Genomic DNA, 26,827 nt, shown 5'->3' with positions numbered 1-26,827 from the left:
AGCAGAGTGCAGGGCCCCAGGCTGATATACACAAGGACAACAGAATGTCCCTGCAGGCAGAGAGAACTGACGCCTTCGTCCAACAGGTACGTTTCTTTTCACATCTCAAACGTCAGCAGTGACACACAGCAGCTGTGCTTCACATTAGCCAGAGGAATCATGTAGAAATACCAGAGCTTGCATGATGGACAGCAGTGATAGATGCTTAAAAACTGCCAAAGATGACATAACATCTAAAAATAATGAAAATGACTAAAGGGACTACAATCCTGCAAACAATCTGACGGTCAAACATAAAGGTGGTCACTTTTTTCTTTTCAAGATGCTCCACTGTCAGTTCAGCATTTCAGGCCATTTCCAGAATCCACCTCTGAGAATGAAGATGATACTGTATGTCGTAAACTGAGGACAACCTTTCTCATATCAGGTCATTCGACCTGTTTTCTTAAACAGGGCCACGTTATATTTCGGGGTCTGTTATTGAGCTTATGATGACGGGAGCGCTGCTATTACTTTTCCACTATTCATTTATCAAAATTCATCTTCAATAATAAATTATTTGCACCAATTAAGAAACACCTAATCCTAAACATGCTCAAAAGCGTCCTAATGACAGCTGATCGGAACAAAGTTAAGCTTCAGTCCAATGCATGTGCTCTATATTTAGCTCAAACCTGTTGATGCACCTTTAGCTTGAACCCACCAGGGATAGAAAGGATGTGGAGGAACAATAGGCACCGTCGATCTGTAACTTTGAACACTGACTTCAGGATGCAGACTGGTATTAAAAAAACAGGTAAAGTCATTCAGTTTGACTTTCCAGGCCTGGAAAAGCTTTTGAAAAATGAACAATGGCAGAAACTTTTGGAAGAGTCATGGTATCACGATTCACATGAATAGAGATGTGTGGTTCAGGTACCATGGAGTACATGTTCATGATGTAGCCAAGCATGCCGTTGTCATTCATTTTAATTCACTAAGCACTGACAATTGTTAACAAGGATTTCTCTAATATTTCAGAGAACGTACGGCCGTGAAAGTCTTCCTCACTGGTGTTGAAAAACCATGAAAACCTATTGATAAGCACGTGCAAGAACCTTGTGATTTTTGTGTGTGTTGTTTTCTCTGTTTTTCATTCACAGACGAGCACATTGGGCATCACAATGGATGATCTGGATCACAGCATGCTCATCGCTGAGTACGACTGGACGAGCTTCTACGAGGAGAGTGAAGAGTGCTGTCTGCTGCAGCCTTCACTCGCCTGCCCCGATAACTCCAGTCTGAGCGATTCAGAAGATCCGGTTGTCAACGTAGTCCTGCAGGAGTCGCAGCAGAGCCCCACAGAGAGCAACATTAGCCCAGAAAGCGCGAGCTGCGCGGCTAGTGTAAAACTACCGGAGGAGTTCAGTGAAGGTGCAGAAGCTGAGGAGGCCAGAATCACACAAGAAGACTCCAAAATATGTCCTGATGGAGAAGAGGTGGACGTGAAGACAGTGGATACAAACATGCTGCCATCAGAAGTAACTGATGTGACTCAATCATTGTCACCAGAGATGAGAACAAAGGAGAGGGAAACGTGCACCCTGAATTCAGATTTAAACAGTCTGGATGTGAGCAGCATCCCTCCAAGAGCAGAGAAAGAGCGCTGGTTCATCACCGTCCATGTCAGTCCCGTACGACGCCGGGTTTGTCCAACCTCTGTGAAAAAAAAACGAAGACAAAAAAAACCTTATAGGGAAAACACCATGTGCAGAACTGGGCAGGACAACACAGACGAATATGACTTTGAGATAAACAAAGAGAAGGAATTTAACACAACGTCCAATCATAACTCAGAGGGCCGCGCTGAAAGAAATGTTTTGAACCTTCCGAGGGGACACACATCCTCTTCCCCTGCTGAAGATGAGTCACAAAAACAGTTCAGTAATTCCCCCGAACCGTCAACCGAAGAGGAAACATGGAGCCTTGCATCACAGTTGGAGAGTGTGAAGTCAGATGAAGAAGACAGCGCCGAATTCTTCTCCACTCTCAGTTCTGATTCAGAAAGTTGTCTGTCAGCTGTTGACCAACAGCGACACTGCTCACCGTCCAGCCATCGCCTTGATCTGAATACCAACAGCGCAGAGGACAGAGAGGAGCATTCCTACAGTGACACTCTCACCAGCAATGCAGCGCCTACCAACGGTGAAGGTTATGAAACCACCGGTGGCCAAGCTCATGTTGAGCCTCCCGTGACATTTCCGTTAGCTCACCAAAGAGCTGACAAAACTCCAGACGGCAACTCCACATGTGAGCACAGCACGGTGCTGCTGGATACACCTGGCCTCCTCTGTGTTTCAGCATCTGGTTTCTCTCTGGGAGATCAGCTCCCCTCCTCTCCTCCTCTGCCTGTTCCCGATTTAACCGTAACACCTGCAGCAGACAGTCCTGAAGCATATGCTGAAGCCACGGGACGCTCTCAACCTGTGTACGCTATCTCTGCTTTTTGGAATGAAATGGAAAAACTGACGATAAATGATATTTTACAGCTTAGGATGGCAAGAAGCCCATCTCCTAGGGAAACTACAGATGTTCCAACACAAATCAGCTCTCCTGTGGATTCTGAGGAGTTTCATTTGCCGGATGGATGTTTAATGGATACATCCGACACTACTGATTCAGACTATTTCACACAACCTGATGACTCTAAGCCAGATCGCTCAAGCTGTGAGTTTTCTACGTCCGATTTTGAAGAGGAGTACTGGCAGTTCATTAGTGCCAGCAGGAACCAGAGTCCTGATCCTTGTAGCCAAAGCCAACACGGCCGTAGGATAACAGACTCTCCTTTCCCGGCACACGAGGAGGACGGGTCCACCAGCTCTGAAGGAAAGGAGACTCCTGTGCCTCTTCAAGATTTTGCAGGAGAATGTTTGGAGCATCGCGGATCACAGATTTTGATTTTGGACAAACTTCCAGGGACAAGACAAATGACAAAAAGCAAAAGTGTACGGGATGTAAAAGCTCTCAATACGGAGGATCTGCGGTCATTTCTTGATCGTGATGAGAACAGCAGCCTCAAGTCTGTGGAGGATGACGAAGACAGCCTGGGATCATTAGTACCGCCATCTGTTCTAGACACACTGGATGAGCATCACCAAATACCCTCACCAGAAGTGTTTGAATACTTTTTGACACAAGATAAGATGAAGAACGAATGCATTTGTGTCCCTTTCTATGAGCAAGAGGACATCTCTTTGACACCTCATACTACGTATACATTTGAGCCATCATTCTCTTCCCTCTGTGATTCCCAGTGCCATGAGGGAAAACTCATCCCAATCTTCTCTTGCTCTCATCCTACTGTCAGAGAACTGACATTCCCAAAATTGGATTATGTTTTTCTCAACTCAAACTCACTGGAGGAGAGTGTCATCTCTCCTTTTAGGGTTGTGTCCACCGGTGGGTCTAACAGTTGGAAAAGTTTGCTGTCATTACGGAAAATACGCTTCCACAACAAAGGTAGTATCTGGTACAAAGGGTCCGGTGCCTGGGGGTTCCCAGCTGAGACGAGAGTGAATCCACAAGTCCCTGTCCTCAGTGAGGGAGGCGTCTCCTCAGCCTCTTCCCTTGTGTGTGGAGAGTCAGCAGTGCAGCAGATGATGTTGGAAACAATACGGGCAACAAGTAAGAGTGAGCTTCTTTCTGTTGGTGCGCTTGAATTTTAAAAAAAAGCCCGTTATTGGGAGTTAACCTGCACGACTTCTCTGACAGAACGAGAGAGCATCTTCTCCATGCTGAAGCAGGCAGACATGTGTTTGGTGTGCATTGCTGTTGCCTCCTGGGTAATAACATCATCTGATCCTGAGGCTGCTGACGCCTGGAAAGCAGGTATGCAACTCATTTTAACAGGTGGAAAGTACAATGGCGAGATTTCTGTACGTGTTTAACTGCATTTAAAGGGACTGTGTACATTTACCCCACATTTCATTGGAAACATTGTACTTTTTACTTAATTGAAGCCACCAGTTACTTCGAAGAAAAAGACTTGACATGCAAAACAAAGTCACTTTTGATAAAGATGATGTTTGTATAAATTTGAAGCCTTACGACCTCCAAGAAGTGAAGATGATATAATCAACACTCACAGTGTGACTCGGTGGGCTCATTTCTGTAAAGTAACCTTTACTAAAACCTTTTCCAGCTCTCCTAGCAAATGTGAGCGCGCTATCAGCCATCCAGTACCTGCGCCGGTACGTGAAGAGGCAGAATCCTCACGAGGATCCCTGAAGAAAACACTCGTCACGTTCTTTCCACACATTTTCACAAGGGTCCAGTTTCAAATTTTATCTGTTGTATATATTCTAACTGTTTATCACTTCTGCTATCGTTGCCTCTCTGTACTGACTGATGTCCAAGTGTGTGACAGAACAGCAAGCATTGGAAACATTTTAATTGAAAGGAGCTTTTTTTTTTTTTTTAATTGTCACAAGATCCTATGACAAGAGCCGAAACAACATCCCACTAACACGTTCGCTATGTGTATTGGAGATGCGGTATGTTTTTAATTAGGTGGCTTGTTCCTTTATTATTGTGAAAACGGATTCTTCTCCTGCTGCGCTTAATCACTAGTAGAGCCCCAAATGGCAGCTGAAGAGATTCCAACTGATGCACAACGTTTTTGTTTTTCTGTAGTTTTAAAGGGAAAAAAACAAGTGGTCAAAAGTTGCAGATTAGCCGAGGGAAAGGGTTGAGTCTTTTTATGGGATTTGCTTAACAGTAAGAAGACAAACATATATATACACACATATATATACATATATATATATATACACACATATATATTTATATACACATATATATTTATATATTTTATTACATATATTTATATATAATAAAATATAAATAATATAATATATGTTATATTATTAATATTTTATTATATATATAAATATATATATAATATAAATAATATAATATATATTATATTATTAATATTTTATTATATATATTTATATATATAATAAAATATTAATAATATAATAATACAAATAATGCCAACCTCATCCATTTAACTGCATTTCAAACCTGCTTTATCATTTCTTGGTAAAGTTTTGTTATTATATGGACCATATGCTTTTAACCAGCTACTGTTGGAAAATGATGATGATGATGATGATGATGGACTTGTGTTAAGTGCTATCAAGCTTCATCCTGGTAGCAGGTTGAAGGTTCTTTCGATGTGCGCTGTGAGCAGAGTGGCTTTGTTGATGGAAAGGAGATGAAACCATGAAAGGAAGTGATGTAGATGTTCTGATTCATCCAAGTTGGAATTAAAGACTACATAAGTGACTGCTTGACTCTGTCTAAAAATGGTTCCTAACATTTCTTCCTTGCAAAATCTCTCTATAGACTCTCTGATTTAGGTGTTGAAAGTGAATTTTTACTTCATTTCAGAAACCAGTTGAGGAAAACTTATAATGTATAGGACTTTTCAAATGGATGGTAAATTATGAAGCAGCTGGATAGTTTGGTGTTAAGATAATAAGAAAAGCAGGGTTGAAATAGTGAGTCTCCTGTCTATCTTGTATGTGGGCAGTGCTTGTTTACTCTTTGGGGTCACCATGGTAAAGCGATAAGAAAAATTACCGATGCCAGGATCTGAAATATAAAGGGCAGTACCTGGATATCATGCAGGAAAAACATAGAAGGAGCAGAACAGGAGCCAGCTCAACGAACATGTTTGGACCCAAACCATCAACACACACACAGCTATACATATGACAGTTACCCGATACTTCATAGGAATCGAGGCCACAAATATAAGGGTGTAGTAACTCCTCACAGAGCACTTCGGGTTCCAAAATTGAAAATTTCACAATTGCAACTGCTGCTATAAGAAACAGAACTTTACCCTTTAAACTGCAGAACTGGAACCTGAGGAAAACAAACACCCCCGAAAAGGTTCGGAGAGAAGTTATGTAAAATGACAAAAAACAACAACAACAACAATCTCAAAGTGCAAAGAAAATAATGTGTCATTGCAGAATATTTATTGAAATAAATATGCAATGGATACACTTTCATATTATGTCACATAAATATTGAATTTCGAGGCAGTTCTCTTTAAATTCCATTAAGATTTAGCTTTAATCCAATTCAGTTATTCTTGTCAAATAGAAGTAAATACACAGTACTAATAAAACTTTGTAACAATAGATCATGTTCCAATTCATTATCTCAACTTATAATACTATATACTGTTTTAGCTTATGGTTTACTGCTATCGTGCTTAATCGCCGGTCAGGTGTTCACATCTACTGCTATATCAATAGTACTCATTCATATAGAATATTGTGAACATTAATATTTACAGTCTCAAAAAAAATGAGCAAATAAAAGCTTAGGTCATACTGTGAAAAGATATCTGAATATATAAAACTTTTTAGGATTTAGACAAACGTTTAGCAGATTTAGAGTAAAACCAACCTCTACTATGCTTTCAAAGTCTAAACACAATAATGCAACTTGCTACTCTAGTTGGTTGAAAACAGAAGACTGAGTCATGCTAGGTCGTTACAATCATTCAAACACTGATTTAAATGTAATTCTGTACAAGGAAATCACTTTGAAATCTGAGTATTTAAACTTACCACCAGTCAGTCTGTTTCCATATTCTTATTAGGAACTGCGTTTAAGCATATATATATATATATATATATATATATATATATATATATATATATATATATATATATATATATATATATATATATATATATATATATATATATATATATATATATATATATATATGCTTTAGATGTCACATGAATGGGTGAGTTTGCAAACTACTATAAAGTCTTATGTGAGATGAAAACCCTTTGACATCGGCAGTCCCAGTAAGTGCTGAAAAAGGAATGCACAGAAAGATACACAAAGATTTGTCTAAAATATATTAAAAACAAAAACGTGACACAAATATTCTCGTACGGTCTTAAAGGAACACAGTAACCTATTGAGTGTTAAGTATGGAGTTTCAGGGGGAAGCACCACCTGTGATTTATGATGGCTTGTCACCTTCTTTCTTCAGACGACTGTGGAAACACACAAATGTTAGTGAGCTCTTTAACTCTGCAGCTAACTTGGCGACATGGACTATAACAGAGTAGTGCAGGAATGCAAAAACTGGAAATTTACGAATTTCTGTTGAACCTTCGGTTAGCAAGTTTAATTTTAAACATCTTAAGTTAGGTCTGTGGTTGGACACGAGCTCTGTTACTTCAATGAATGTGTTAAAAATGGCAGTTGCAGACATTTTAGGCGTCATCACGTCATGGGTCACTGACATGGATGTCATGCATCAGGAATACAGTTTCCTTAGCAATACATTGGCTTTGTACTTCTAGTAGCTTCCAAAATTATAATAGAGGAGTCCATCTGTGCAGATGATTTTACTGAAAAAAAACAAGTCTGATAAACTTCTGTTTGCTGCTTATTTTCAGCAGTAATCCCAAACACAATGGAAAAATCTCATCAGTTTTTGGTTGAGGGAGTCCATAATGGTGACGCTAACTTCCACATTGGACTACGAAATTCCCTGCCACATTCTACTGGGCAACACCCAAAAGCTACTGCACACATATCATGTTATTTTATCACTTCACAATTTATACTGGAGAAGAGCTAGATCTAAAATGAAAAGATATTTTGTGTCTTCTTTGAATATTTAATTTCGTTCTTTATCAGTCAATCTGTGCAATAATACTTGTAAAATAAACACAACGCAATAATATGATAGGGAAATATCTATTTTATCAATTTTAGTAACATAGTGACAGTAACATTGACACTTGGCACCAGTGTACCAATAATTTTAGTCAATTTCTGGCAGTAACAATATTTCGTCCCACCCTTTTCACCTGTAATAGTCTTCCTGACTGGGTAGAGGGCCTCCATGCAGGTGATGGCCATGCAGCCACTGCTGCTCCAAGGCCATCCTCTGCAGCTCTGCAGACTGAGCATGCATGGCCTGCAGCTGGTGTGCAGCTGACATCTGAGGAATGGGACCCTGCAGCTCTCGTGGATATGCAGCTCCTATGAAACATATGTTCTATGGTGAACTGGACAAAGAAAAATGCTATGCGACGTTGTTTGCAGAGAGTAAAGATTACATACCAAACAAAGGGTGCCGCAGCATCTCATGATCATGAGGAAGATCACTGAGTAAAGGGTTTGGGATCGGGCCAGCAGGGAAGGGGAACCGAGCCAAACGTGGTCCTGTTGCCAGGGGGTCCACTAGAGGATGAGGGCTTGAACCTGTATAAAGAAAATAAATGCAGGTCAGCTGGTTATACAACCACTGCTGACTTCTTAAAGTCCTTGAAATCCAACCTCACCTTGACTGAGGGGATCCTGCTGGTGCAGGTGGAGGTGAGAGTGAATGTGAGAGTGCTGGTGATGATGCGGCGTCACATTGAGCATTTGCAGCCTTGCAGCAGGGTCCGCCACAGAGGCCATCCTCTCAGCGTGAAGACGCTCTGCTGTGAGTCGCTCAGCATAACTCAGTTCTGGGCGCATCTGAGTCCCTGCCAGTGTCATCCTCTCCCGCTCCAGATGATTCAGCCCAGGATGAAAGGGTGCAAACGGGTGAGGAGGTCCAGGAATATGGGGCAGAGCCAGTGCTCCGTGTCTGGCAAAGTGTTCCATGGGGTTTGCTGAGGGGTGCAAGGTTTCCAGATCCGGAGGCTTGACTTCAAAGCCAGGCTTCATTCTTTCACGGAGCTCCCTCTCTCGGAGGTTTCTCAGCTCGCGCTCTCTCAGGCTGGGTTCAGCACTGTACAGACTGGGCATGTGGTAGGCCAGCAGGGGGTCGCCTGGGCTCAGTGACATGTAGAAAGGATGGTTGCGGTTGGTGGGGGACATGACATGGGGCCGGGCGTACTCACTCAAGGTGCGCAGGGCTGGTGTATCAGGACCAATGTAGGGAGGCACAGCAGCCACAGTGGTGGGCGGCTGCTCAAAGGAGGGACGCACATGGCCTTGAGCTGCCATCTGAGCTTCACTCATGCGACTGTCGTGGGAGGAGCTGGAAGCTCTCTGGAAGAAAAGACATAATTTATGAATATTTGTGTAACAGAGATGAGACCTACAAGGAGGAATAAAAGGAATGTTCTACTTACAGCGTTTCTGTCTGCCTCTCTTTCTCGCTCTCTGTCTTTCTCCCTTTCACGCTCTTGCCGGGCACTGAACTCAGCCTCTCTCCTGGACTTCTCCACGGCCTCCTCTCTTTTTTTGGCCAGCTTGGAGGATGAAAGTGGAGTGAAGAACAAGTCTGTTCTTGCACAGGAGTTGTAACCACGATCCAAGTGTTTGATGAACCTGAAGTTCATGAAAGATGAGCATCTGTTAGAATAACCAACTTCATTTTCATAAAACTCTTAACAGGGCTGTGATATTTTTGTTAATTTATACACACACACACACAAGTGTGTGTGTGTGTGTATATATATATATATATATATATGTAAATAAAAGCAACAATATGAGATGTATATTTACTGAATACAGAACTAGAAGATGTTTAATGTAACATTCAATATATCTCCAATCACCATTTACAGAACCACCAGTGTTCTCATGCAGAGGACCTCAGACAAGCGGGACTATTCATTTTGTGAATTTCCCCAAGGGATCAAAAAGCCTTTATCTATCAATCTATCTATCTATCTGTGTATCTATCCATCTATCTTAAATTTTACATTTATTCAAACAATCTGCCAAAAACTTAGATAAATGGTCTATTCACAATCCCTGTTGAGAGTTTTCCAGGAAACAAGACGTACCGTGCTGACTGGCTGGCATGACTCGCCATGTTGATAATGGTAGGCTCTGGCGAAGGGCTGCGAGGAGGAGACTGGGGGCTCTCAGCCTCCTCCACCTCATCCAGTGGCTCCTCTTTAATATGAACTTGTGGTCCTCCTGCTGGTGTGCTCAAAGAGGGTCTCAGAGGAAGAGGTGGAAATGAGGGCTGGAGGCTCGGGATGGGGCCGGCAGCAGATGAAGGGGCAGAGGTGAGCGGGTGTGAGGATGCAGCAGAGGGGTGAGAAGAGCTGATGTTCTTTCCAGGGTGGTTCTGCACCTGAGAAATCACAGGAAGTTGGGTTGACAGTGGCTGCATTGGTAAAGGCTGTGGCATGAGCTGAAGAGGGGGAGGGGGCGCACCCGGAGGATGCTGGTTGGGCAAAGAATTGAGGGGCTTTAGAGCAGGTGGAGGGGGGAGATTGGAGGGCATCTGGGGGAAAGGTGTGGCAGACTGATGCGGAATCTGTTTGTGTGAAGGTGGAATAGGCGTGGTGGGAGGCGGCTTGACTTGTGGGCCTGAAATAGGCGTCTGGGGGAGCTGCGACTCTTTAAAGAAGGCTGGGGGTCGCTGGGTGGCAGGAGGCTGTGAAGAGTTGAGAGCTGGAGGAACCTGAAATGCTGGTGAAATGGGAGGATCTTGGACTAATGTTGATGGAGGAGGTGGAGCACCAGGAAGAGAGTGAGGGGTGGGCTGTGGTCGGCTGCTCGGACCCACTATAGCAGCTGTCTGACCGGCCGCTGACTGAGGGGGGTCTGGGGAGGAGGGCGAGGGGCTCTGAGCAGGATCAGCAGAGGGAGTGCTTTGTGGTGTCTGAGGAATGACCGGAGGGCCCTGAGAGGGAAGGGCCTGTGGGACTGGGGCGCCAGCCAGGACTGCAGCTGGGGTAACGGGCTCCAGGGGGACACCGTGTGGCTGAGCAGATGAGTCAGAGTCGCTCTCATTGCCCTGTTGAGGGCTGGGAATGCTGGGAGATGAGCTGCGGTTGTCCTGATCAATGTCTTTGGTGTCACTGCTGCCATCATCCTGAGCGCTGGGGCTCTCTGAAGAGCTTTCCTCCTCCACCTCAGCCTCTACTTCTGACCGAGAGCCCTGTGGATCCTGGAGGAATGAACACATATCAAACATGTAGTTACATCGTGCCAATTCCCATCATAATACATCAATCTGTACAACCGTTTTGTACATGTGATGAGCTACTAAAAACCAGCTAGCTCATTTCCACTATATAAACTTTTCCTCAGATGTTCAAGGAATGATAGATGGGATATCACATGCACTAAAGCAACAACACAGAATTGTTGCTGTGGTTTTTACCTGCGTCTTTGGCCTTTTAGGTGTAGCTTTTTCAGGCTCGTCGGGCTCCTGAGCAGGACTCTCCCTTACACGCTTCATTGTCTTTGGTGATGCTACCTCCTCTTTTATCTTCTGTAGATTAACCAGAGCACAACATGATCACGAACGGTTACGCTGAACGTCTCCTGTCTGGTGAAAGGATGTGTAGATTGTGTTAAGTGTAGAAGTACCTTGTTAGTCTTCTTGGCAGAGTCGTTCTTACTCTCCGTGGAAGATATCCTCCCTCCGCTCTGGGAGGTCTGGTTACTGGACTGCTGATCCTCACTGGTGGGAGAGCCAGTGAGCCTCCTGTGGCCACTTCTTAAAGATGACAACTGCTTTAAAAATAGGAATTAACATTATTAAAACCCAAGCAAGAAAGGCACAGTTCCCTTAAGTACAAGATATTATTCTTGCTAAACATGTAATATTCTCTGTGATTCCACAAGGTTGTACGCATTAATATCTTGAGTATATATTCCTACGATATTCATACTCGTCTTTGTATAATGGTTCTCGTAGAGGAGTCAGCCTGATGCTTACCGGTGCTCTGCTTCGCCGTGTCCTCATGCCGTGCTTGCTGTTCACTTCCTCTTCTTCTTTCACAGGTTTAAACATGAATGGTGCACCTGCAGACTTTGGAGCTGCTGGTAGGCAGCCATGTTTGTTTTCGTATGTGCGGCAAGCCGTGCACAGCAATGGGTTATCTCTTCCTCCTTGGTGCCAATCCTTGGAACCTGTTAGAGAAAACAGGCTTTTGAGGAAAAGGGTCACATGCACTCTCAGGATTCAAGTTTTTCTTTCATGTTTGAACTCTTCAAGCTGAGATAAATCAGTAATGATTAATATTACTAACGCTTTCCAATACGATAAATGACAAAATAAACTCACGTGTTGTTCCACAATGGCTGCAACTCTTGACTTCCTGTTCGCTGTCTTCACTATCGAGGTCATCCTCGCTGGCAGAACTGGCATCCACTGCAAAGGGAGAGAACAGCTTAAGTGAAGGTTGCGTCTAACTCTACTTCTATAGCTAAACTAGCAGGTATAACATCTGGACTCTTTTCCCACTGCCAGTAGACAAGTTGGCCTTTCTAATTTTGCAGTTGAGACGTGCAGAGAGGCAAAATGGATCAGTCATGTTTCCACAGGTTGCTGCACCCATCAGTGGCAGAGCTAGCTATTGTTAGCATAACTATGGTATGCTGACTGTATAAAAATATGTAATGGCTGCAGCATTTCTGGTTTGACAACACAGAGCTGGGCAGGTGACGGGTGTGTTCGCCATGTTAGTGAACAGGCGGCACCTGTCAAAGCCAAGCATGGAGGAAGGGAGTCTAAATTAGAGCTGGAATCAATAAACAGGTGTAACCACGGTGCCATTCGTGCTAAGAAAAAATGTCAATTGCAAGATTTTTTTCCCCCAGCATGAAGCCCCCCGATAACAACACACAAACCAAAAAATACCCTGCATGAAAAGGGGACATAAATGGTGACACATTAAAAGCTAACCTGAGTAATTTCGAGATGGAGTGTTTACAGGAGCTGCTGCGGAGCGAGTCTTAGCTTTGCGAGAGGACGGCTGTCTGCGTTGCTGCCGATAAGCTCTTGTTCCTGCTGCTTCAGGAGTTTTCTTCCAGTGGTAATAGAAAGTGATCAGCTCACCCTGACGACACAAAACTGATATTTAGTATGTTTCAATCGTGTTTTAAGTAACAGTGAATTGACGTTTAAATTTCAACATTTTACTGTAGTAAGTAAAAACAGAGTGTTCAAATACAGTCTTTTTGCTGGGCAGAAAGTCTTTCCGAATCCGGAAGAAATTCTTTCCATACTGTCTGAGGCCTTTGATGAAGCGTTTCTGTCGAAAAATGAAAACAAGAGTGGATAAAATCAAATTATCATGAATGTTAATATATGGTGACAAAAATACCATCATTTCATTACTTTACACTGATTTGTGGTTTAAACCTGACGTAGAATTATAATATTTTTCTAGGTGAGGCATTCAGCCACAGCACGGTGACAAAGTAAAAAATAATTAGGCATACACCAACAGCTGTTTGTACAGCTGTCATTGAGGGAAGAATGCATAAAATATAAACTGCACAGACCGTTCAACATTATATTTATAATTAACATTTCATTTCATGACAACTCAGGAACACCACATGCTCAGGAAGTACAAATAGAAGCTTCAGAAATTTTGAAACGGCCTTAAACATTTATCCACCTACAACAATAACTGTTAAACAATAACTTCTGGCACTGACCTTCAGTGCTGTGTTACTACCAAAATGTGTCTCACCACATCATCCTCTGACCAGCATTTCTCAATAAGCTTTGGCAGAGGCTTCTTAACCAGACGCTGGAGTGCTTTGGCTGCATCATAATGACTTGCATGTAGCTAAAATGGGTGAAAAAAAAAAAAAAAAAGATTGAACATTTGCAACTAACAGGATGCGGGAAATGTTCCTTATTTAAGTGAATAACGTTGAATAAAACTCGAGTTCACCATGTTGAGAGCGTTGAGTGTGGTATCATCACGGGAGGCTGCTAAACATCCATCCTCTGTGGATCCACCGTCACACATCCCCGCAAACGCTGCCATGCTCCTTGAAAAATAAACAAAGCATAAAAAACAAATAAAGAAAAAGGCGAAGCAGACGCTGGATATGCAACCCACACACACTTCCTCTGTCCCCTGAACATGTAGGTATGCAGGTTATTCACGCTGGGTTTCTGTGTTAGTAGGGAAGTGCGTACAGGGCAAGCGGGAAGGAAGCCTCACAGCAGCCTAGCTGCTTACCATGAATGAATGAATGAGTAAACAGCAATCGTGTCTCCTCCAGACACATGGTAAGGTTACACCACCCGGACAGCAAGAAAGAAAACAACCTTGCACACAGTCTTCCAGTGAAAGTTAACTCAATTGTGTCAAATTATTGAAACAGCATTTTAGCAAACATTAGCAGATGTACTAGCTATCATTAGATGGCTGGGTGCACATTTATAGAGGTAATCTGGATCTCACTATTGCTCTGCACTTATTTTTCATCTCTATTGTAACAGGAAGAGCAGAGCAAACAGAGGGGTCAGGACAGGAAGCACTAGAGGTGGAATTAAACATCAGCAAAGGACAACCATTCTGACAACAGTGTTATAGCAATCACAAGTATTTTGATTTTGCATCATTTCTTATTTAAATCAAAATCAATGGTTCTGCTATGTAGTGAAACAAGGTTTGTCCTGCAGCAGCAAATTATTTCTTCAGATTCGGTGCAATGCTGTTAACACAAATGTTTTATCGATGGCTATATAATAAGGTCAGCGTCCGGTGAAAATAATTGAGATTTCTGTAATGACGGACCTGCCAACATGTGACTAAAGGCTGTCAAGTTCAAAGTGCAAATTCAAAGCAGTCGGCTACAGACACGAACCTGGCAGCTCTGAGGTACATCAGGAGGTCACAGTCATTGACCCCTGGGGTCCACATCAGCTCCTCACTCTCTGTCTGAGACTGCAAACCAGGCACGGGCCGTGGCTGCAGCTCAGGAAGTTTTGCCTGCAAAGACATTTAAGAGAGAGAGAGAGAGAGAGAGAGACAGAGAGCGAGAGAGAGATCTAGTAAACCCTTGATTAACACAACACCTATGTGACCTACATGAGTGCAAACACAAATTTAAAAAATGTTCTGAAATAAATTCTGATTTGATGAATAATTTTAAAATGCAATATTAACATTTGGATTAAAAAAAAAAAACTAAATTATACCAAATGTTATGACAATAAAACGAGTCCAATTGTGTATTGTTAGATTATCTTCCATCCATCGTCATCTTCTGCTTATTCCTACACATTAAGGGTCGCGGGGGGGCTGGAGCCTATCCCAGCGTCAACGGGGGAGAGGCGGGGTACACCCTGGACAGGTCGCCAGTCCATCGCAGGGCCAACATAGAGAGACGAACAACCATTCACACTCACATTCATACCTACGGTCAATTTAGAGTATTCAATCAGCCTAGTCCCCAATTGTATGTTTTTGGACTGTGGGAGGAAGCCGGAGTACCCGGAGAGAACCCACACAGACATGGGGAGAACAAGCAAACTCCACACAGAAAGATCCCGTGCCCGAGCCGGGACTCGAACCCGGAACCTTCTTGCTGTGAGGCCACAGTGCTGACCACTGCAACACCGTGCAGCCCCTAGAGTATCTTATGTTTCAATAATAGACGTTACGTTACCTTCATGTTGTATGTCATGCAGTGCTAAACATTGAACTGAAGCTCCAATCTATGTATTATTTGAGATTTAATATATCATGAAAATAAAAGGTCACTTAAATATGTTAATGAGGAAATTGGGCCTCACACATTTATTGCAGTGACACAAACTGCTTTATTTCTTAACAAGTTTGCCTTCATCTGTTTGGAAAAAAAAGGTGTGACCACAAAAAAAAGGTGTGACTTAAGACACCACAATAGTTAGTTTAACAGCATAATAATATGACAATTGTAACAGGATGTATACCTGATGACTTGGTCCAACTCGTATTTCACCTTGTGTGCTGTTCAAGCTCCTGAAATAAATAGAAATCATACCTCGAGTGTTCACTCACTTCATTTGATTTGAATAGATGTAATCATTCACCTATGTATGTGACGAAGTGTTAATAATCGGGGTGAAATAAAGCCAGTATGTTCATACTCAGCCTCCAATATGTCGTCTGTCAATTAGCAGGTAATTAATACGGTAACTGTGATCGATACGTGGGAAGCTTTAACTGTAGTCTGGATATGTTCCCTCCCTCTGAACACTGATTTTATTAGCAGAACATCCCGCCCCTCCATCACTCGGCACCAATCTCAGCTGTGACCTGCAATGTTTCCTTATATTACAGCAGTGAAATCCGATGCTAGCTACCGAGACACCCTGTCAATCAATCACACACGAGCAGCTAATTTTTGCTGTCACCATTACGAGATCGGTGTGTGCTACTTGGAAGATCTTAACATGTTGACAGCGGCCGCCATAGTTAACATTATCTTAAGTTCACTGTGCAATCGATAATAATCACCAGCGTTAGCATGAATAACATGTCGTTGACATACATTCAGTAAAAGAGCGAAACGTGTAAATACACGCCACGCCAGAGGGAATTAACACACGATTAACTAAACACGTTTGCAAACGGAGCTCGAGCCACATAACTGACATTATTTTAAACGCTAGCAGCAGACACTCGCTGTTTCGTTAACGCAAGTGGAGAACCAACAGGAGCTGGCTAGCTGCTAACGAGACAGTAACATTAACGCTATGCTGTTATTCGGCTAGCTTGTTAGCCAGACACGAACTTCGTGACCACTGACACTCGCGGACTATTTCACACAAGCGCTCCGCAAAGTGACGCTAAAAAAAACCACTTCGGTGCATATTTAATGCACAACAACTTCAATATTTACACAAACGGTAAGTTAATCAAGTTACCTTCGCGGACTGAACAGGTCGTCCATGTCGAGGGATGTTTGGATGTGGCTTGTTGACACTACGCAGCGCAGTGGGCGACACACACACAAACTATGCGAATCCCCTATTACATGGCTATTCAAAATGGAGGCGGTGTTGTGGAGAGAGTCTATTTTTTTCCAGTGCAATGACCTCAGCAGCCACAGCTAAGCCTTCAAAGTTGTCTGGTGTACATAACTGAGCATGTGCCGCGGAGCAGCACGGCAGCAGCAGCAGCAGCAGCAGCCACTGGCTCCTGGTATCGTCTGCACACACAGGCGTCCATGAATCAAACATCATCATCACCCTGTGTACTTAGAGCCTATTACAGCAGATTAGACAGGCCATTATACACTCGGCTAGCAGCTCATGGCGAGCTGTTCATAGTACCGCCGGTGGAGAAGTAAACAATAAATAATACCCAAGTGTTCTTTAAATCCTCTGTTATAAGCTAAGAATAAAAAATTGTTGGTATATTATATGCACATGTTGAATTAGCGTGTAGCTCATCTCACTATTATGGTAATGTGAAATCTAGTTAAACTACTGTGATTTCTATTCATTTAAGCAGCTATGAATAGCATTCATGACAATAAACATGAACGTAACAATATAAAGTATTCTAATTGGCTTTACATCTTATTTAAGATTTTCGTTAACGGGTTGAAATATGATGCATATGAAATATTTTTGCATTATTTGTCTGATCTGTTTGTTTTGACAAAAACTTTAATCTGCAGTCAAGAATCAATGAATATAACAAAAAATCATTTAATTAAAAAAGCTAATCAGCCGTTTGCAGTCTCCTACTTCACTTGTTACGTTTTCATTTTTAAAAAATATATTTAACGTTTATTTAATCAAATTAGTCAGTTGAGGATACTGACCTGGTCAGCAAAAAGAGGTAATCCAAGGCAATAAACATGTTTTTATCTAGAAAAAGTAACGCTCTCTCATACATAATTAAAACATAAATGCAACCCTGATTGGTTTCAACATTAATTTTGATGTTCACTTATTGAATGTAATTTAGTCTCTTGAATTTGTAACACTTCTATAAGTCAATATTTTAAAATCAGTCTTTGTCTCTGAATCTGCCTGCTAGAGGCAAATAGCCGCCCACATAGAACCTGTTAGAAGGCAGCTTTTTATTGCTCCTGACGCCTTGTGCTTGTTTATGGGAGAAACATTGGATCTCTTTAAACTAAAGAGTATAATTCTAGACCTGCTCTATTGGAAAATGTCCAACTTTTAATGTAATTTGTCTCTATTTTAAATAAGACCAGACTTGACTAACTGATATACATCATTTTCATAGTATCAATTAACCTCATCCCCTTGATGTCTTTGGACTGTGGGAGGAAGCAGGAGTACCTTGACAGAACCCACGCAGGAACAGGGAGAACATGCAGACTCCACACAGAAAGATCCTGTGCTGGAGCTGGGGCTCGAACCCAGAACCTTCTTGCTGTGAGGTGACAGTGCTGACCACTGCACCACCGTGCTGCCTGCCTTATACTTGCCATTATTTCCGTATTTTGGGGAATTCATAACATCTGTCTCAGTTTAGGCAACTCAAACATTTACATCAAACATTCACACGAGATCTGAAGTGAATAAAGCAGTAAAATGATCACAACACAACTTGTGAGGAAAACAGTTTTATTTTGTGTCTCCATGTACTATGATTATAACAAGTAGTTTGTGCAGAGAATTAGTACTAATGAAGCTGTAATCACGTTGATCATTTTAATCCACATTAGAAAACACACTAGAGGATCCCTGTAACTATGTTCCATCTATTAAACCATTATTACAGTCAGAATGCAGGTTGTTGTACATGAACCACTATCGTTTCTCATTATTGACTCGTGTTGATGTGAATTTGTGTCGGATTTCTTCTGTTCACGATTTCAGTGCTTCAACAGTTTATTCAATCAATGGCTGTCTGAAGTTTTTCCCAGCGAAAAAAGCCTCGTCTCCCAGGTCCTCTTCAATTCTACAATAAAAATAAAGTTCAAAGTAAGTTTCTGATCATCGTTCTACGACCAGCAGCTTGTGTTACTGTTCAAATACTGATGCACAGCAAAGTCAGGACCGATTTACAGGCAGGTTTATCTTGTTACAATACCTGAACCGTGATTCTTTGGCAGTTATTTGAAAATAAATTGTGATTCTAAGCTCATGTCCTTGTTTCTTTCAACACAGGTGGACAACCCCACTTTCCTGTAATATCCTGCCCCCGACTCCTTCACAGAGTTCAATATGGAGCGCTAACTTTTTGAGATGGCCACAAATTTGACTTTAAATTCTTAATCTATACAGGGATGATCCACAAATATAACAACGCATCACTATACATTAGTAAGGAGTATTTCAGAATGAGGTAGCGTCATTGACAGTTAAGATGAGAAAAAGACTCACCTGAGAATCTGATTGTATTTGGCCAAACGCTCAGAACGACAGGGTGCCCCCGTCTTGATCTGTAAGTGTGAGAAACAGTGATAACAAGCGCTGGTATTTTTAGCTTTCTACAAAGCAATTCTATTAGAATGCCTGAGTCACACATTGTATCATGGTTTCATTCAGGCTTTTCTCAAAGAACATCCCCATCTCTAAATATAGAGCGATGAGAAATCTATAGATTCAAACGTGCAGGAGAAGCTTATGTTCTCACACAATAGCGATTTTTTTTTACCTGTCCAGTGCAAAGGCCCACTACCAAATCAGCAATGAAGGTGTCCTCCGTTTCACCAGAGCGATGGCTCACCATCACACCCCAGCCGTTCTCCTGGGCCATCTTACACCTGGAAGGGCATGTTGCTATGACCTCATTTCACGGCACACGACATGTTTAATGTGAGAACGACCCGCAGACAAACACACATTAGTGTTACAGCGTTGACTTACGCTCGCATCGACTCGGTAACTGTGCCAATCTGATTGACCTTAAGCAGCAGACAGTTGCAGGCCTTCTCCTCCACAGCCTTGCTGATGCGATTAGGGTTGGTCACTGTAAGATCGTCTCCGACAATCTGGATGTCTGTGCTTCCAGTGAAGTTGGTCCAGGCCGCCCAGTCGTCCTGGTCAAAGGGGTCCTCGATGGACACCACTTTGAAGGACAGCAAATGTTATTAAAATACCGGGAAATCCTTTTTGAGCTTTTTGTGATCACATGTAGCTATAACTCCATTAAAATACATTTTTGTGATGAAGGTTTTATTCCAACAACTTGCACTTTTGTACTTCTTTGGTGGCAGTTGTGACGACATTTTTTTTGACTAAAGTAACTGCTGAGATCAAGTACAGACAGGAACAGAGGAGCAGGAACACAGGTTACGAATGAGACTGAGTACAACGAGAGCTAAAGGTGGTTGGATGTTAATATTGTCGTTGACACATTTTGCAACAGCAGCTTCCAAGTTACTTATTCCAAAGTGGTACATTACGGGCATTTTGTGATTAATCATCATATCACAACCCTTCAATCAAAGTTCCACTTACACAAACACTTAAATGAGCAAAAATGAGCACAACTGTAAAAAGAGCGTTCTGTGCCATGAAGATAAAACCTACAGAAATGATGACTTCACAAGCCACAATTTACTATTCAAAGACATTGTGCATTATGTCACATTACTACTCTACTGTGTATCCTGCTCTCTTCGTGCTAAATGATGAATAACAAGACAAAGTGTCAGGAGGTTACCTGGATAATCCTTAACAAAGCTCTTGTAGAGATCAGCCAACTCGTCAGGAGTGATGTAACGACTTGGATCGTCAGGAGACTTGAAGTCCAGGTCATATTTTCCCTCTCGGTAGAATTCTGATGCCGCCACATCCATGCCAATCACAACCTCATCTGTGTATCCTGCTTTGGAGATGGCCTCCTTTATCAACTCCAGGGCTGCAGAGTTACACATTGCATTATTTATTTTTTTGAAAGACAGTAAGTACCAGGGAAGCATACATTTGTTATCAAGATCGGTCCTGCTGGCCACAAGTTGCAACAGCATGCAGGCTCCAGCGCAACATTATCAGTTAATCCTGATAAATCACTAAACAAAGAACAAAAAGTTTAGCGGGCTAAAATTTTTTTTTTTTTTAGCCAGCTAAACTTGAAATAAACCTGATTAAACATCATCTAATATAATTCCCTCCCACACTGCAGCACCATCAACTCCGGTCTCCGAGCACATTAAAGTGTAGCTGAGGTTAAATTACCTTCCTTGTTCTCCAGGATGTTCGGAGCAAAGCCCCCCTCATCACCCACGTTGGTTGCATCCTGACCGTATTTCTTCTTGATGACATTTTTGAGATTGTGGTAGACCTCGGCCCCGATGCGCATGGCGTCTTTGAAGGTGCTGGCACCAACGGGAAGGATCATGAACTCCTGCATGGCGAGCTTGTTACCTGCGTGAGAGCCGCCATTGATCACATTGAAGGCCTGATGGGGGAGGGGAGGAAGAGCTGTGAGTTCATGATAATGAAGCATGTGAGTAAAGATAAAACAACAACAAAATCTCACCGGCACAGGTAAGATGACCTTGGGGTTTCCTGCAAGGTCGGCGATATGGCGATACAGTGGGACGTCTTTCTCTGCTGCACCAGCCTTGCAAACGGCCAGCGATACGCCCAGAATGGCATTGGCGCCAAATTTGGCTGAATGGAAAAAAAAAGAAAGAGGCAAACCAATCAATCAATCCAGCTTTATTTCTACAGCACATATCAACTAAATAAAATGAAATTCAAATTGTTCTACATGAATCACACGAGACAACAATAAAAACATTAAATGAAGTCACATTTTTTAAATCATAAAAAATAAGAAATATACATAATAATGAATTTAGAAAAAAAACATTAATTTATAAAATACAACATAAAAGCCAAAGGGATTGGTAGGGTTTAGTTAGTATTCATTATATATATATATATATATATATATATACATACATACATACATACATACATACACACACACACACACATACACTTTTTTTTAAAATTTCTTTAATTGGCTTTTTGGGATATTTTCCCACAGATTCAGGCAGGAAATGGGTTATGGGGGGGGGGGGGTCAACATGTGACAAAGCTGCACATCTGGATTTGTGTTGGTCACCTAACCTTGGTTCAAATGAACTCCAGGTAAAAAAAAATATCCCAAAGACTTCTCCATCCTGACTCACATTTGTTGTCGGTGCCGTCCATCTCGATCATCAGCTGGTCGATTTTCTCCTGCTCAACCACAGACACATCCTGCAGAGACAGGAAGTCAAAGGGAGAGTGAATCACATCGCAACAATAAATAAACTTAAAAGTCGATTGGTGCAAAAACACAGGACCAGAGTGATTTTACCCACTTGGCCGACGAGAGCGGGTGCGATCGTTGAGTTGATGTGTTCTACAGCCTGTGAGACGCCTGTAGCAGAGAAATCTCTCATTATTACTTCAATGTATAAGGAGCAAATCATACAAAAAAAAATAATAAAACCAATTATGCATGCAGATCCATCATACATGACCTGACACGGGTAAAACATGCACTTAACCAATTATGATATCTGTTTTTTTGTTTTGTTTTACTAACTTATAGATTTCAGGGGATTTATTATGCTTATTTTGAGCTATTTCTTGTATTCTGGGGCCCGACAAGAGTAACTTTGATTGACAGTAAAAAAAAAAAAAAATCCCCATTGAAACAATCTGTTTAAATTTGACTCTTTAAGCCCAAAAGTGATAGACGAAGCCTGTAGGGGGCAGCGTCCTCCTGTATTGAGCCTGTTGTGCCTGGGGCAGATGACCGTCTGTGACAAGCTTGACATTAAAGAGGGAATAAACAATGGCGTGTTCAGAGCCGAGGAATTCCTGTTACACATGTTCACCTGATTATCTGAAGCTTTGGACATTTTTGATATGAAAATATACCAAGATAAAATATGGAAAGCGTAATACATCCCCCTTTAACCCTGGAACACTAACATTATAATTAGTAACACCATCACTGAAGTCAGATATGTTTTACCCGATTTAATATTCTAATAAAATATAGTTTGTCAAAATATATTAAAGTACAACACAGTTTGCCAAATTGAAGTACTGGTACTCCTCTTTAATTTCCCAATATGCAATGTCACATAAAATGAAAAGAAGGTAGCGTGGGGGACAGCAGCAACACAATGAAAACCACATGACAAGAATTGTGTGGGTGAAAATCACCCCATGTCAGTGTTCAAGGGTTTATTTTACTTTTTTTTCCACACTTTTTCCCCATCAAGTCACGTATTCTGCATGACAGCATGCTGTCAAATTCAACATGCACATTATATCTGTTCCAAAGGCCAAACGCATGCAGTGATGACGTCAAGCACTGACGGTGTAATTCATCTGCTGTCACTTAGAGAGACGAGCCACGGAGACTTACTAACCCTTTCACTTCTGCCAGAGAGGAGGAGAGAGGATGGAGTGAAGACGACACAGAAACACAAGAAAAAGTAGCGTCCTTGAGAATGAATTTCTTTTCAATGTGAATCAGCCTCTGCTGTGGAGGCCTTTATGACATTTAGCTGATCTTTTTATTTCATCCAAAACAGTTCCTTTTTTTAAGAAAGTACTTGAACATTATCCACAACCAATTTTCACAACCCCGTTGAGAGAGAGGGAGAGTGAGACAGAGAGAGAGAGAGTGTGAGAGAGAGAGTGAGAGAGTGTGAGAGAGAGAGTGAGAGAGTGTGAGAGAGAGTGAGAGTGAGAGAGAGAGTGAGAGAGAGAGTGAGAGAGAGAGCGAGCGCTAGCTTCTAGTTGTAAAATAAAACTGGAGGGCACTCAGAGAGCGCATATCTCTTCTAAGGTTATACAGTGTCATCAGAACTGGATCCGGTTATTATCTATAATAAAATAACAATAATTTGGTATCAATTCAAATCGTAAATGGAAAGTAATACAAAAATAGAAGGATCAATGTACGCCAGTGTAGATTCTGTGTGTTGTCTGGACTACTGGACAGACTGAAATCACCTGATTGCTTCTGAAGAGTTACACAACTGCATATACTGAATTTTGGAGGAGGGAAGGAAATGAAATGGGCAAAAAAAAAAAAATCAACCGCTGCTAACCTGAATACCTCAATAATCTTACGCTGTAGCTACATTGACAGACTGTGTCCGGTTGTATTGAAGAGGAAGAACCACAACAACATCTGACCATAATGAAGGAAAAAACAAAATCGCGCACAAACCTTTGCCCAGGAAGCGACTCTTGTCATTGTCCCTGAGCTCCAAGGCTTCATAGATGCCAGTGGATGCACCGCTCGGTACAGCTGCTCTGAACAAGCCTGAGAAATGGACATGAGGGCAGGAAGAGGACAAAAGAGTGTTGACATAAGAATGACACAGGAAGTGAAATTCATTTGCTGCTGAGACACATGGGAGAAGTGTAAATACTCTGGTTTTTACCTCTGCCAGTGTAGAGGTCCACCTCCACAGTCGGATTTCCACGGGAGTCAAAGATCTCTCGGGCGTGAATCTTGAGAATGGACATGGTGCAGAACTCTGTGGCGAGATGCAGAATTTAAAATGTGTTATTTAGCTGTTCCTTTAACAAACACGTGCTGCAACATGTACCAGCTCTGGTCTGAGATAGAAGTATACTACTGAATTAAACTCAAAGCTATGTAAAACTACTGGAACTGAACTACAGTATGTCTGCTGCAACTCTTCTCCTCCTTGAGGCTTACTCACAAAAATATCCTGACCTAGCTGAAAGCTTAGGCGCACGAACCAGCATGCTACTCTCCTAATTGGATTAGCCCTCTCATCTGATTAATCACATGGTGGTTCAGATGCAGAAATTGCTGCATCTGTCAAAGCAAGGTTAACCTGTCCATTACGACTCACCTGTTTTGCTGGAAATGTAAAATAATTTGAATTGAAGCACAGTGACAGTACCTCGATAACCACAGAGTTTCAGTAACAAAGGTCACAGCTTTGAGCTACAATGCTACGATATTCCATAAAAACTGCTCACCAGATAATTGAGCAAGCTCACAAACCAAAACAAAGAGCAACAGTACACCAGTCACAGGAACATAAAAGACACACAATCTCCTGTTTCAACCAAAAACACGAGTAATCCCTCAATGCAGACTGCTGCGCTAAGAAAATCCAGAAGTTCAAAAAATATAGATATATAAAAAGATCAAAATAATACTCCAGTGACTCCTGCTAGTTTCTCACACATCCATGGAATTTCTTGCTCCCCCCTCCCCCTTGAATTTACAGACCTTTGGTCCATTCGTCCAGCTTTCGCACTCAAATGGATTTAAGCTAAATCAGTACAGATGCTGGAGACGACCTGCACGTAGCTCTGTCCTGATACAGCCTGCAGTCACACAGACTGTCAAGCACCTCCTCAAAGCAGATGCTTGTGTTTTTTAATGTCAATGTTACCCTAGGGGGAGTTGTACTTTAATAACATGATGCTGTGGGACGCATTAAGAACACTATGGATAACAATCAAGTAAGAAGTAAACCCCGTTCTCAAAGAGTTCTACATCAGCTGACGTCTTTTAACAACCTGATGAGTTGCTAACCCCCCCCCCCCCCCCTGTTGGCCATTGGAAAGAATGCAGGTTTAAGGCACGTGGTTTCACTTCTCAACACGAGTCTCCCTCTCAAACCTGCTCTAATACACTCTCCTGTAGGAATGACTGAAATTTGTATTAATTTCATTGATATTCTGGGCTGAATTGTAATATTTGTGATTTAGATGCAAAAAATAAAAAGGTTGTATTACACATGAATGGAGAAATAAAAAATAGGTAATTTATCCAACTACTTTTTATAAAGGAAAATGAAATAAAAAAATATTAAAAAATATAAATGTAAAGGTTTTCATATCAAAAGATAAGAATCACCGGGGCAAACTAGTCAACTATAAGTCACAATATAAACTCACTATCTTCACATGTTGAAAATGAATGTTAATTTGATTTATCCTGGGAGGCAAAGACATTGATTTCAATTGTAAAAAATAAAAAAATGTAAAAAAAAAAAATCACTGTATTTCAGTGAAGCGACTACATTTCAATAGATTTGGGGGTAATAACTATTTTATGCGGACACGGCGCAAATAGTATGGGGGGAAAAGAAACTATCTAATTCATATAAATATAGAAATATGAAGGACTTGAGTTATTAAACATCGCGAAGGCTGATAATAGCAGTGGCATTATATTAACCGAGGTTAGCATCACATTAGCTGACACTGACTGGACGCGGATCACTCGGTGGGGGAAAATTAAGTCGGGTTCGTCCACACACGCGCTACTTACCTCACGTCCACGCTGAAACAACCTCGGTGAATGGGAAACACTGACGCGAACAGGAGCGCAGTTCACTTCAGATCCACGGCAAGTGGGTTCGGACACACCCAGCTCGAGGCGAAAAGAAGACCTTCTTCTTTTACTTCCGTGCATTGCGCGCTGCCGTCGTTCTCCGTTTGTGCTGCTGCCCCCTTTGTTTGTAGACTGAACTACAGGAGATGAATCGCAGGGCCAACATATATAGACGGACAACCATTCACACTCAGCTATGCCCGTCAATTTGGAGTATTCAATTAGCCTAGTCCTCATTTGGACTGTGGGAGGAAGCCGGGGTACCCGGAGAGAACCCACTGTGAAACAACGACATTACCTAATTTGTTGCATTTTTACTTCAAAGTGGGTCTAGATTTCTCCAGCCTTCTTTATATCTACTCGACTACAATCTAACTTGCTAACCAAGTAGATATATCACAGTTGCCTTTGATAGAGGGGAACAAATGGCGCTACTGGCATGTTGCATTGAAAGCTTAAAAAAGACAGTCAAGGCAGTGGCAAAGTAGGATATATTCACATAATGATAATGTCACAAATATAAACCCCGCAGAACTCTGTTGAACTGAATAAAAATTGACTTTAGATTACATCGATGAGAAGATATTGTGTTTCCGTCAGTTTAAGTTTTCGTTTTGAAATTTTTATTATTCAGGGTTTGAGGTAGGGTTTTTCGTTGTGACTATTTAAAAGAAAGAGTTTTCATACGTCCAAAAAAACGCCTTCAACAGCGCTTTACTACTTTCTGTCCAATAGAGGGCAGTAAATCGGTATTG

The 26,827-nt window shown here is 41.8% G+C and overlaps 3 protein-coding genes across 4 annotated transcripts; 1 reads left to right on the top strand and 2 right to left on the bottom strand.

The window, feature by feature from the left end:
• Nucleotides 1–1,149: 1,149 nt before the first annotated feature.
• Nucleotides 1,150–4,786, top strand: perm1b (PPARGC1 and ESRR induced regulator, muscle 1b). Its single transcript, XM_086200523.1, has 3 exons — nucleotides 1,150–3,663; nucleotides 3,751–3,867; nucleotides 4,181–4,786. The coding sequence occupies exons 1-3, from the start codon at nucleotides 1,164–1,166 to the stop codon at nucleotides 4,264–4,266; spliced, it is 2,703 nt and encodes a 900-aa protein (XP_086056649.1). The 5' UTR covers nucleotides 1,150–1,163; the 3' UTR covers nucleotides 4,267–4,786.
• A 1,994-nt stretch (nucleotides 4,787–6,780) lies between these two features.
• On the bottom strand, nucleotides 6,781–16,898 carry rereb (arginine-glutamic acid dipeptide (RE) repeats b). Of its 2 annotated transcripts, none has more exons than XM_086199501.1 (17): nucleotides 16,661–16,898; nucleotides 15,704–15,752; nucleotides 14,614–14,738; nucleotides 13,689–13,788; nucleotides 13,482–13,580; nucleotides 12,954–13,034; nucleotides 12,686–12,839; nucleotides 12,065–12,151; nucleotides 11,717–11,910; nucleotides 11,365–11,508; nucleotides 11,156–11,266; nucleotides 9,822–10,939; nucleotides 9,159–9,357; nucleotides 8,376–9,075; nucleotides 8,155–8,295; nucleotides 7,899–8,073; nucleotides 6,781–7,073 (listed from the first exon to the last, which is right to left on the bottom strand). In XM_086199501.1, exons 1-17 carry the CDS (start codon nucleotides 16,684–16,686, stop codon nucleotides 7,040–7,042), a joined length of 3,537 nt encoding a protein of 1,178 aa, XP_086055627.1. In that variant the 5' UTR covers nucleotides 16,687–16,898; the 3' UTR covers nucleotides 6,781–7,039. The 2 variants fall into 2 exon arrangements, with proteins under 2 accessions (XP_086055627.1, XP_086055624.1); XM_086199498.1 differs by having other exon boundaries at nucleotides 11,365–11,511; nucleotides 16,661–16,897.
• Nucleotides 16,899–18,329: 1,431 nt separating this feature from the next.
• eno1b (enolase 1b, (alpha)) lies at nucleotides 18,330–26,160 on the bottom strand. The gene is made up of 12 exons (XM_086199497.1): nucleotides 26,010–26,160; nucleotides 24,133–24,228; nucleotides 23,916–24,011; nucleotides 22,042–22,100; nucleotides 21,868–21,937; nucleotides 21,207–21,340; nucleotides 20,903–21,125; nucleotides 20,388–20,585; nucleotides 19,589–19,790; nucleotides 19,377–19,485; nucleotides 19,103–19,161; nucleotides 18,330–18,677 (listed from the first exon to the last, which is right to left on the bottom strand). Exons 2-12 carry the CDS (start codon nucleotides 24,215–24,217, stop codon nucleotides 18,608–18,610), a joined length of 1,305 nt encoding a protein of 434 aa, XP_086055623.1. The 5' UTR covers nucleotides 24,218–24,228; nucleotides 26,010–26,160; the 3' UTR covers nucleotides 18,330–18,607.
• Between the last annotated feature and the right edge of the window lie 667 nt (nucleotides 26,161–26,827).

Source organism: Aulostomus chinensis, chromosome 3 (genome assembly GCF_037954235.1).
Source record: "Aulostomus chinensis isolate RoL2024-O1b breed Wild chromosome 3, RoL_Achi_v1.0, whole genome shotgun sequence".
NCBI classification, from domain to species: domain Eukaryota; kingdom Metazoa; phylum Chordata; class Actinopteri; order Syngnathiformes; family Aulostomidae; genus Aulostomus; species Aulostomus chinensis.
This window is presented reverse-complemented; position numbering and strand designations above follow the sequence as displayed.

Excerpts from the sequence above, each read along its gene's own strand:
- perm1b (XM_086200523.1), top strand. The coding sequence starts at position 1,164 with ATGGATGATCTGGATCACAGCATGCTCATCGCTGAGTACGACTGGACG. Across the intron at positions 3,664-3,750 it reads GGAAACAATACGGGCAACAA|AACGAGAGAGCATCTTCTCC; the intron begins GTAAGAGTGAGC and ends CTTCTCTGACAG. Across the intron at positions 3,868-4,180 it reads TGCTGACGCCTGGAAAGCAG|CTCTCCTAGCAAATGTGAGC; the intron begins GTATGCAACTCA and ends AACCTTTTCCAG.
- rereb (XM_086199498.1), bottom strand. The coding sequence starts at position 16,686 with ATGGACGACCTGTTCAGTCCGCGAAG. Across the intron at positions 12,152-12,685 it reads TCCATCTCGAAATTACTCAG|TGGATGCCAGTTCTGCCAGC; the intron begins GTTAGCTTTTAA and ends CTCCCTTTGCAG. Across the intron at positions 8,074-8,154 it reads GCTGCGGCACCCTTTGTTTG|GAGCTGCATATCCACGAGAG; the intron begins GTATGTAATCTT and ends TATGTTTCATAG.
- eno1b (XM_086199497.1), bottom strand. The coding sequence starts at position 24,217 with ATGTCCATTCTCAAGATTCACGCCCGAGAGATCTTTGACTCCCGTGGA. Across the intron at positions 21,341-21,867 it reads GGACGGCACCGACAACAAAT|CCAAATTTGGCGCCAATGCC; the intron begins GTGAGTCAGGAT and ends TTTTCCATTCAG. Across the intron at positions 20,586-20,902 it reads CATCCTGGAGAACAAGGAAG|CCCTGGAGTTGATAAAGGAG; the intron begins GTAATTTAACCT and ends GTAACTCTGCAG.